This window comes from Carcharhinus amblyrhynchos, chromosome 10, assembly GCF_965287045.1.
Source record: "Carcharhinus amblyrhynchos chromosome 10, sCarAmb.v2.hapA, whole genome shotgun sequence".
Classification (NCBI taxonomy): domain Eukaryota; kingdom Metazoa; phylum Chordata; class Chondrichthyes; order Carcharhiniformes; family Carcharhinidae; genus Carcharhinus; species Carcharhinus amblyrhynchos.
In genome coordinates this window covers 60,301,939-60,314,057 of record NC_137333.1, presented here as the reverse complement: position 1 = coordinate 60,314,057, position 12,119 = coordinate 60,301,939, and the positions used below count along the sequence as shown (strand labels likewise).

Below are 12,119 nucleotides of genomic sequence, written 5' to 3'. Positions count from 1 at the left end.
AATTAATATTAACAAGTTATTTTTTTCACCATTTGTTCACTCATTTGAATGTCTGACACATGTAGAACACATCAGTGTACATGAGAGTTCTCAAATCAAACTGCTGAGGAATCAGATTGTCCTCAATATAGACTGCCCAACTGCTGATTAATGGAGAACGTTCTTCTTTGGAGTATACCCTACCTTCCTAAACCCTGAAAAACTGGGTGCAGGTTAAGAGACAAGGTTCAGTGACCCTCGAGAATGCACAGACTTGCTATTGGACTGTAACCAGAATAGAATGCACAGCTTACCTGAGATCCTATGGCTTCCCAACCACAATGTGGGTATGCCAGCGTTGGACTGGCGTAAACACAGTAAAAAGTCTGACAACACCAGGTTTTAGTCCAACCGATTTATTTGATAATAGACTCACAAGCTTTCGAGGTTTCCCTCTTCATCAGGTGAATGGAGAGTTCTGGCCTCAGACAGAGCATATAAAGCACAGACAGTTTAGAGATTACTGATTAGAATGCGAATCCTTACACCTAACCTGCTGTTCAAGACCTGAAGTGGCTGACAATGTGAGTGGTAGGAGCACTGATCACAGATTAAAGAGATGTGTATTGTCTCCAGACAGTACAGTAAGTGAGGTTTTGCAAACCCAGGCAAGTCACGGGGGTTACAGATAGTGCGACATCTGTAACCCCCATGACTTGCCTGGGTTTGCAAAACCTCACTTACTGTACTGTCTGGAGACAATACACATCTCTTTAACCTGTGATCAGTGCTCCTTCCACTCACATTATCAGCCACTTCAGGTCTTGAACAGCAGGTTAGGTGTAAGGATTCGCATTCTAATCAGTAATCTCTAAACTGTCTGTGCTTTATATGCTCTGTCTGAGGCCAGAACTCTCCATTCACCTGACGAAGAGGGAAACCTCGAAAGCTTGTGAGTCTATTATCAAATAAATCGGTTGGACTAAAACCTGGTGTTGTCAGACTTTTTACTGTGTTCCCAACCACAGCCAACCTACCAGCGATGATACTAGTTTGTGCAATTATCCTGAGCAAAGTGTGAAGGATCCCAGCTCTCACTGACAGTTTTAGTGCTTTAGAATTCACCAATGGATCAGACTGCCTGACTCATTATTAACGTTGCAGTGGATATTGCATTCCTGTGGAACACATTTAGCGAATAATCGACATTAAGAGGTCAGGCAAGATGATGTGCCAAATTTGTCAAAGGAAAGGTTTCTAATTAAAGGGATTCCAGTGGGGCTCAGGGAAGCTCAACTTGACATGCATTCCTGATACTGCGTTAACAGAGAAGAGAACTGAGAAGGCTGCCTCCCGAGTCTCTGACTCTTACCTGGAAGTATTGCTGCAGGGACTCTCCTAAGGACAGGAAGAAGAGGACAACTTCTCAAACCAAGCAGATATGCATGGAAGCAGTCAACAGTGGCACCGTGATTAGCACTGCTGCATCACAGCTGCAGGACCCAGGTTCAATTCCAGCCTTAGGTGCCTGTCTGTGTGGAATTTGTATGTTTTCCCCCTGCTTGCATGGGTTTCCTCCAGGTGTCCTGGTTTCCTCCCATGCTCCAAAGAAATGCAGGCTAGGTTGATTGGCCCTTAGTGTTAGGGAGATTGGCAGGGCAAATGTATGGGGTTATGGGCATGAGGCAGGGTAGACCCTGAGCAGGATTGTTGTCGATGATGGCTCAATGGGCTGAATGGCCTCCTTTTGCCCTGTAGAAATTCTATGATTCCATGAAATCAGCAGTTGGAGTGGGCTCCTTTCATCATGGAGCATCACGAGGATCCAGGATCCCAGTAGAATGTGTGAAGTGAGTGGCACAATGTTCTGACTTTCTCAGTATTCTCCTGATCAAAGCTTTTCTGACTAATACACCTTGCAGCTCCATTCACTCCTCTTTCTCAAGGGGTCTCCTCAGATTACATTTGATCAACCAATACTCACCTTTGTGCCATCTTGCATCCATCTCTCACAGTCACAGCCATAAATGTCCTTCCCACCTCATCACAAAACCTATTCCATACATTTGCTGCTTTCTCTTCTTGCAGGAACAAGAGAGGGCACAACTTTGGGGAGAGTTGGAGACCTGGTCAGGTGTTATACTCCAGTAGTAGTCAGCTTGTAGGTCACTTGCAGCACACACCCACCAGCTGGGAAGGAAGTCTTATTTCAGAAGGCTGCAGATGTCAAAAAGACTTGCACAAGAGCCTGAGCTATCTGAGGCATTGACATGTCACAAGACTTGATCAATTGCCTGTAGACCATAGTGTGCTGATGAGTTGGTCTCACTCCTTGGAGGTGGATTTATTTGTCCATTGCCTTTGCCCTGTTGCGTGCAATGCAGAGCTACAGAAGCTGCCCCAATGCAATGGTGAAAGTACGGGACAGTGGGGAAATGCAGTTAAGGTGAATGAAGTACAAACCCATGAACATGGAAATTGGCAGTCACCAGTCAAGCAGTGAAAGCACTCTCTGAGGAGTGCTGTAGCAGCTTCTGATCTGGCCATGGCTGGACCTCTTCAGTTTCACTGATTAATGCTACTTCAGCCTCTCTATTTCACTGAAGAAGCTTCCCGCTGTTTGACCCCTGTTGTCAGTTTGGAAAATAGAACCATCGGCTGTTAAAGTCAAAACGTAATATATCAATTGGTGAATATCCATGGGTTGAATATTTGAACTTTAAGATTAATTCCCATACCTGAGAAAACAGAGATAAGTGCCGGTATCAGCAGTGCTGATTGACGTGAATGAGAAGTTCCTTCCTGTCTGATTGATAAGTTCATTCCAGCCATTTACTTTAGAATCTCCTTCCTTATCTTGTCTGTACCATAATGAATCATTTGCATTGGACATGCAGGTATCATTAGTCAGGTTATCTGGGTCACATGCCAATTCAAAAGGGTCTCTGGCAAATGCATAATAATACCTCTCTACTGCTTTGTTGAAACAACCTGCATGAAAAATAACATTGATGATTTCCTTTTCGAAGGAAGTCATACACATAAAACAATCATTCCATTGAATTGTGTGGAAATATAAACATTTAATAAGGATACACAACAAGACGTGAGCTTTGTGGAAATATTTCTGTATCCTTTGGCACTTTCAGCGTAGTCATTTTATTCAATAGAAACAATAACAAGATCACAAATTCAGCAGTGGATTTTATAATATTGTTGTGTGGCAAATTCATGAATTCTGTTTCACTGACTGCACCCTGCATGTTCTTCTCAGGCACACACTCCAGGACAAATATCACCTCTTTGGTCCAGATATTCTCCAGAAACAATAAGCAAAACTGTAAGACCATAAGATACCGGAGCCATTTGGCCCAGCAAGTTTGCTCCACCATTCAATTAGACCGTGACTGATCTGTTATGATTATTTTCAACTCCATTTTCTTGCCTTATGTTCATAACCCTTGATTCCCTTATTGATTAAAAATCTGTCTATCTCAGCCTCAAACATACTTAAGGACCCAACTTCTCCAGCCCTCTGTGGTAAAGAATTCTACAGATTCACTACCCTTTGAGAGAAAAGGTTCCCCTTCTTTTCTGTCTTAAATGATCAACCCATAACTCTAAGATTGTGCCCTCTGATCCTAGACTCTCCTACAAGGTGAAACAACCTCTCAGCGTCTATCCAGTAAGCACCCTTATATAACAGAGCATGCAAATTTTGTGTCCATGTAGTGGATATCTTTCAAAAGAGAATTGGATAATGACCTGAAAATAAAACAAATTGCAGAGTTGCAGGGAAAATGGAGGATAATGGATTAGCTTTACTGCTCTTGCAGACAGTTGGCATGGACTCGAGGGCCTGAATCACCGCTTCCTGTGCTGAAGCCATCCTAGGAGTCTATCATTCCGTGAACTTAACATCAGTCTATTATTGTAAAGTAGAAGCATAGTACATTCATAACAATAACTTGCATTTAGGATGCACCTTTAACAATTAAACTTTGACACTGAGGCACATAAGGAAATATTAGGCCAACTTGGTCAAAAGGGCAAGTTTAAAAAATGCCTTAAAGGAGGAAAGAGTAGACAAGTTTTGGGAGAAAATTCCAGAGTATAGGGCGGAAGCAACTAAAGGAATGGCCACCAATAGTGGAACAATTAAAACAGGCAATGTGGAAGACCATTTAAATGTGCAGCAACCGAATCTTTGGCGCTGCTGAGTCAATAAGTCGACCAACATCATTTTGAGTTTGTTACCATCGTGAGACACTAGTTTGGTAAGATGAAAATTGGCTCCAGTCTATTAAATCCCTGTCCATTGGCTGGAAGTTTTCAAACAAGAATGAAGTCCCCGATGTCGGAATGCCATGGACACTGGCAGGCAATGGGGCTGAAGAAGCTATTTTACCAGCATAGCCAATTAAGAGCCTATCACCGGAACCATCATCAGATTATGGATTGCGGCCTATCGCTCTGAGCTGACGGCCCTAAGGCTGCAGGGAGAAGGCTGAAGATCTAGAAAGTATTTTTTTATTGCACTGAGTCAGGCAGGCAGGCCCCAGCAATTGGAGGAGTGAACGCTCCAGCACTGCCAATGGAATCATGTGGGTGCCCATTGGCATTGGGAGCCCCTACGTATGCCATCAAGCACCCAGAAAGGAAGGGCCCCTTCCCTCCCCACAACTACCTCCCTACGGGAAGTCACCTTATTGAAGCTGGCCATCTCCTCACATGTGCAAGAGAGGTCCATCCCAACACCGGTAAATTGGTATAGATCATTAAATGATCGTTAAAAGGATACTCTGTTCACACTGTTCACCCTGGAACACCTAGATAACAAGAACACTTATGTCATACTCCTATTTATCGATTACAGCACAGCCTTCAACATCATCATTCCTATGAAACTCATCTCCAAACTCTGTAGCCCGAGGCTCTGTTCCTCCCTCTGCGACTAGATCCTGAACTTCCTAACCCGCAGACCGCAATCAGTAAGGATAGGAAACAACACCTCCTCCACAATCATCCTCAACACCAGTGCCCCACAAGGCTGTGTCCTCAGCCACTTACTACTCTTATGCACCTATGACTGTGTGGGCAAATTCCCCTCCAAGTCCATTTTCAAGTTTGCTGATGACACCACTGTAGTGGGTCAAATCTCAAACAATGACAAGACAGAGTGCGTGAAAGAGATAGAGAATCTGGTGAACTGGTACGATGACAATAATCTCTTCCTCACTGTTAACAAAACAAAGGAGATTATCATTGACTTCAGGAAGCATAGTTGAGGACATATCCTTGTCTACATCAATGGGTACAAAGTAGAAATAGTCAAGAGCTTCAGGTTTTTAGGTGTCCAAATCATCAACCACCTGTCCTGGTCCTTTCATGTCAATGCTACAGTTAAGAAAGCCCACTAATGCCTCTACTTTCTCAGAAGACTGAGGAAATTTGGCATGTGTGCTACGACTCTCACCAACTTTTACAGATGCACCATAGAAAAGCATTCTTTCTGGTTGTATCACAGCTTGGTATGACTCCTGCTCTGTTCAAGACTACAAGAAACTACAAAGAGTTGTGAACGAAACCCAGTCCATCACTTAAACCAGCCTTCCACCCATTGATACTGTCTACACTTCCTACTGCCTTGGAAAATCTGCCTGCATAATTAAGAACCCCATGTACCCCAGACATACTGTCTTCCACATTCTTCTGTCGGAAAAAACGTACATAGTTGATTCACGAACAGTTTCTTCCTTGCTGCCATCAGACTTTTGAATGGACCTACCTTACATTAAGCTGATCTTTCTGTACACCCTAGCTACAACTGTAACACTGCATTCTGCACTCTTTCCTTTCCTTCTCTATGTATGGTATGTTCTGTCTGTCTAGTGTGCAAGAACTAATACTTTTCACTGTAAACTAAAACATGTGATAATAGTAAATCACATCAAATCAAAAACTTCAGAGAATATCTTCTGGCAGTAGAAGATGTCAGCCTTCCATCCAGAATCCTTCCAAGATTAATTTACTTTACTACCTTAAACACTGACAACCTCCATCCTTAAACAAAGTCTAGATTTTTAAAAATTCTGTCACGAGACAAGAACATCATAAGCTAGCAAGCCATTACCCATTTCCAATTCCCTTGAAAGTTGAGATACCAGTGAGCATAATAATACATGATGGCACGAATGGTTAGGACTGCTGCCTCACATTACCAATGTTCTGGGTTCAATTTTGGCCTTGGGTCACTGTGTGTATGGAGTTTGCATATTCTCCTCATGTCTGTGTGGTTTTCCTCCGGGTGCTCTGGTTTCCTCCCATAGTCCAAAGATGTGCAGGTTAGGTTGATTATCCATGGTAAATGCACAGAGTTATGGGGAAAAGGTAGGATGGGGGATGTGGCCTTGAGTAAAATGCTTTTATGCAGAGTTGGTGCCAACATGAGGGCTGAATGGCCTCCTGCAACACTGTAGAGATTCAATGGTTCAATCAAAGGAATCACAATATTCCAATCATGTCTGTACCTGAATTCCACAAATGTGCACTTTCTGATGGGGGCATTGTATAGCAATCTGGAGAAGAAACCCTGGCTGACATTTTCTCAGGGAATTGAACCTGTATGCTTGAACATTCACTTGATGGTCAGGACCCCAAACTAGGAGTACATATATGTAATTTCTATCATTATTTATGAGTGTTTGAGGAGTTAAATAAATAATAATGACATCTAACCTGGATAATTTGAAGAATCCGAAGGATGTGTAACAAGGTTTCCACTCATTAATTCAGGTGTGGTGAATATAAAAAAGAGGATCCAAAAATTCTGAATCATCCTGTAGTTTGGACAAAAGCAGTTGAGCAGGTAAAAGGTAAAACTGGTGCATGTATGATATATTAGATAGAATAGTACACTTAAGACACTACAAAGTATGATGCATTTTTCTCCATTGATAAGACAACCTTTTACGGATTTCAACTACAAGGAGCTTTCTACAATCTACCAACCTACAGTATGCATAATTCAGAATCAATGCATAGGGGTAGCATCAGTTTACAGCAAAGGAACAAATCATTCAACCCAATTAATCTGTGCTCCACAAAAGCCTCCTCTGATTCATCTTCATCTAACCATATTAACATATCCTTCTTTTTCTTCCTCACTTGCTAATCTAACTTCCCTAACATGCATCTACACTATTTACCTCAATCATTCTTTGTGGCACTATGTTCCATAATCTAACCACCCTCTGAACAAAGACAGCTCTCTATTGAATTTATTAGTGACAATTCTTTTATTTATGATTTATAATTTAGACCTCACCCACATGGAGGAAGCTAGTGACACTGAATCAAACACCAAGAATGCAGTAGATCTCAATACCAGTTTCTATTGAATATGTTACTTCCATAAAAACAGTCAGGAGCTTGTAACTCGTGAGGCAGATTTCACCAAGATTATGAAACACTTGGAACCAACCCAGAGTCGTTGAAATGCAAACTGTAATTTTTGCAATGAATGATTGCAAAATCCTCCAAACCTCAAGGGGAACTGTTAATTGTAACAATAAACAAGGGACTGTGGAAATTTTTAAAAAACCTCTAATTTCCAAATGGCTCATCAAGTATGTCACAGAAAGAAAGTTCCACACAAAAATGTCATTTTAATGGATCCTGACTCTTGGTCATGAGATTGTTTTTAGTTGCATCATTTCTAACCTTTGTTTCTTTGTTTAAAGTTAACAAAAACAGGAATTTGACTCATTTTACAATAAAGAAAAAACAGTCAAGTGGGATAATAAAACCAGCTGTCAATTTGTGATTGTTCTTTTCAGACATGTCAAAGGCCAATTTCATCCCTAAAATGTCAAAATGACACTTTTACCTGGATGTTACTGTCAATGCAACAGGATAACCCAGAGTCTGCTTCATCTGTTTGAAGGACATTTTATCAAAAGGGGTTTTTCACCTTCAAAAGTAAAACCATGGCGCTTTACAGATTGCTTGCAGCCTCTCTTATAACACCAGTACCTGACATTCCAACCTTAAATTCCAAGGTGCTCCCAGACATAGTAATCTGCTTGGCACTATTAACTCACATTACCTGGCAAGGCCATTGCTCTTGAGTGAAGGCTTGGCAAATTCTTAGTTTAGTTTGCTGTGGCCTCAGCATCACTGGGCCAGAGCAAAATTTATCAGCTTCATGGCAACTTTTAATTTAAAGGGTAAGTTTACACTTGAACGACAGTATCCCTTCAAATCTTTAATCTGGTGTTAGACTTTTATTGAAATGGTACAGCATTCAAGAAAAGTAAGCCACTAATTGTATTAAGAGCAGTAAATAGCATAATTCTAAATTTAACAGCAGCAATGGATAGTTTATTGGCACAGCTAACAGTTAAACTTAACCGGTGAAAAATATCTGTGGGCCTTAGGCTTTGCTAGGTTCAGTCAATCATTTTGTTTCCAAAGAACCATATCTACAGCTTTTAATCATGTTCATATGGAGTATATGGAGTATACTTACTTTAACTGCTGTTTTTCCATCTGAAGCAGTCACAGTTTCAAAATTTCATCTAAGTCTGTTTCCTTGACGTGAACACTGTCCTTAAGCCTCCGAACCACAAAGGTTGAAATAGTGTGTGTGTGGTTTCCTGTTCATCAGTATCATCAAGTCTGGGAATTAACCAATGTTTGTACAAAACATTGCTCTTTTAGATATGCAAATTTCTTTCCTAAGTAGTAGCACTATAATTGTATTCTAAGTCAGTGAAATGTACATTTTTCAACTTCCTTTCCTTTTCCATCAGTAACAATACAAGTAAAACATGTTCTATCCTTCCCTTATTTGTTACTGCATTAAAATAAAATATGCTTGTGATTTTCTTCAGTAAAATGACACCCAAAGAGAAAAATACAACATCTATGACCATAGAGTTACTGTTTCCTGTGATAACTGAACATTCTGAACAAGAAAGCCTCAAAAATGTTTTATAGCTTTGGTTTACAGCTGATACAGCAGATAAGCTTGCAGGCAGGCCCAACAAGTGGTTAAGAAGGCAAACAGTATTTTGGCCTTTATTGCAAAGGGATTGGAATATAAAAATAAAGAGGTTTGTTGCAATTCTACCAGGTGTTGGTGAGGCCTCACTGTAATAACTCCATCGAGGCAGAAGGCCCTTCACCAAGTTAGTTTATTTATACCATGCATCTATACACAACCAGCTCTCCAATTGCTCCCTGCTAAATACAGGCTGGGAATCTGACACACCTGCTTTAAATAGGGACCATGAAGCTCCCTGATTTAACCATCAATTAAGACCCATCATATAATTCACACTCTAGCAAACCAAGCTCATTAGCCTGGCTGAAGTCATCACACTCACCTCGAATACTGCATACAGTTTTGGTCCCCTTACCTAAAAGGGGATATTAGTGGCAATCCAGAGAAGATTCACTAGGCTAATTCCTGGGATATGAGGGTTGTCCTATCAAGAGAGACTTAGTGCATGATCATATGAAAAAAAAGCCGAACAAGCGAGAAAATGGGAGACAACCGCAACAGTTTTTTCAGCAAGCTGCAACTCACAATCTTATGGCACTCAGTGTGAAAAAACTGTGGGGAAGCCAGCTGCTGAGCTCTTGGGGCACAACTGCGCAGTTGGCCCAGTCTCCCAGTGATCTCACCCCCCCCCCCCCAACTGCCCCATGGACATTGGGATCTTCCCTCCACCCCCCACACCGTCTCCTCCCCCCCACTCCCAACCCCCTCAAATTCACAGACATCAGGACCAACTCACGCCAATCACGCTCATTGCCAGGTTATCTCCTTTCCCCTGCTGATTGCCATTGTCTGCACAATTCCTTCCTTCCCAAATTGCCATCCCTGCAGAATTCCCTCCCTCCCCGCTCACCCCCCCACAGAGCCCCCATCCCCTCCCACCTCTGCATTGTTCCTCCTTTCCCTCCCACCCCTGCACAGTTCTCCCCTTCCCACCCATCCCTGCAGAGATCTCCTTTCTCTCCCACTGCTGCCAAGATCACATCCCTCTCCCTATCATAGCACCAGCCACATAAGCTCTGCTCTCACTCAAGCCCCACCACCTTGACACAGCTCTGGCACAGTTATGGTGCCAGGGTGTCTGGTGAGTACCTTTCTGGGTGTGAAACCAATTTCACCAGCAAAGCAAGCAAGGAACTGAGCACATTTCTAATTTTTCGCTTCTCACCCAATCGTACCACCTCGCCAATAGTTGGGCAGGACAAAATCATAAGACTGTGCCCTTAGTAGCCTGGGTTTGTATTTCTTGGAGTTTAGAAGAGTGAGGTGTGACTTTATTCAAACATTTAAGATCCTGAGGGAGTGTAACAGGATAGATGGTGAGATGCTTTTAAAACTGAAATACATAGAAATTTCTTTTCACAGAGGGTGGGGAATCTCTGGAATTCTCTGCCCCAAAGGGTAGTGGAAGCTGGATCATTAGAAGTTATTAAAGTGGACATAGATAAATATTTGATAGTTCAAAGAATAAAGGGCTATGGAGAAATGACACAGAAAAGGGGATGAGGCCGGCATAGATCAGCCATGATTGCACTGCATAGCAGGGCAGGACCTGGTGGCCTACGCCTGCTCCTATTTCTTGTGTTCTTGATACAACAACAAAAAAAGAAAATGAAGCATTTAGATAGCATGTTAAAATTTATTTTTCATTCATTTTTTAGTCAACGGAACATAAGCTCTGGAAGAAAATGAGGTTTGTTTTGTGAGAACTTGGGAACTCCATGCTTTCTGTCCTTCTTAAACACTTTCAATTTAGTTTATATTCTATTTGGTGCATTGGAACCCAATAACTGAAATTAGAGTGTGAATACTGAGAAGAAAAAATAAGCTTCGATGTTAAGGAATATGTACCACATGCAGGGTGTGAGAAGATCCCCATTGTCAGATAATTAGCTACAGTTTTAAAACATATAGCATTTTCATTGCCTGCCTTTCAGCCTCAATAATTTGGGGCAGAATTTTACATTTCCCCATAACAGGTTGTCACTGGGTAGGGGAGGTGTAGGGAGAGCATAAAATTGGGCATAATTATATAGTTGCCTTTGCTGGTGCGATTAATTTGTGAGCCTGAAGAATTTGGAGAATTCCAGCGATGATAGTGACATTTTCAGAATTTCCTGTGTTAGATTTACATATTTATAACTAAGAGTGCATTATTAAGGGTTACCCATCCAACTATTCTTTTACTTAGAGGTTTACAAATTTACAGCATGGAAACAGGCCATTCAGGCCAACTTGTCCATGCCACCTTTTTTTAAACTGCTAAGCTAATCCCAATTGCCCACATTTGGCCCATATCCCTCTATACCCATCTTACCCATGTAACTGCCTAAATGCTTTTTAAAAAACAAAATTGTACCCGCCTCTACTATTACCTCTGGCAGCTTGTTCCAGACACTCACCGCCCTCTGTGTGAAAAAATTGCCCTTCTGGACACTTTCGTATCTCTCCTCTCTCATTTTAAACCTATGCCCTCTCGTTTTAGACTCTCCTAGCTTTGGGAAAAGATATTGACTATCAAATTGATCTGTGTCGCTCATTGTTTTATAGACTTCAATAAGATCACCCCTCAGCCTTCTACGCTCCAGAGAAAAAGGTCCCAGTCTATCTAGCCTCTCCTTATAAGTCAAACCATCAAGTCCTGGTAGCATCCTAGTAAATCTTTTCTGCACTCCTTCTAGTTTAATAATATCCTTTCTATAATAGGGTGACCAGAACTGTACACAGTATTCCAAGTGTGGGCTGACCAATGCCTTGTACAACTTCACCAAGATGTCCCAACTCCTGTATTCAATGTTCTGATCGATGAAACCAAGCATGCTGAATGCCTTCTTCACCACCTATCCACCTGTGACTCCACTTTCAAGGAGCTATGAACATGTACCCCTAGATCTCTTTTTCTGTAACTCTCCCCAGTGCCCAACCATTAACTGAATAAGTTCTGCCCTGGTTCAATCTACCAAAATTTCTATTGATCTGCCAAAGTTATAGAAGGTAAATAGGGGAATCTCTGAAGAAATTTCCAGCGAATGAATTTATCATTACTACACACCATTATTTACATTCCACATTTAAA

General features: G+C 41.6%; 1 protein-coding gene across 1 annotated transcript in view; it reads right to left on the bottom strand.

Moving 5' to 3' along the window:
* Nucleotides 1–8,529, bottom strand: part of LOC145349294 (interleukin-18 receptor accessory protein-like) — a 41,939-nt gene extending 33,410 nt beyond the window's left edge. Inside the window, exons 1-3 of the mRNA XM_080197801.1 lie at nt 8,510–8,529; nt 6,718–6,818; nt 2,718–2,970 (exon numbers count right to left, since the gene is read on the bottom strand). Coding sequence (XP_080053927.1) covers nt 2,718–2,970; nt 6,718–6,818; nt 8,510–8,529 — 374 coding nt within the window. The remainder of the gene's footprint in view (nt 1–2,717; nt 2,971–6,717; nt 6,819–8,509) is intronic.
* Between the last annotated feature and the right edge of the window lie 3,590 nt (nt 8,530–12,119).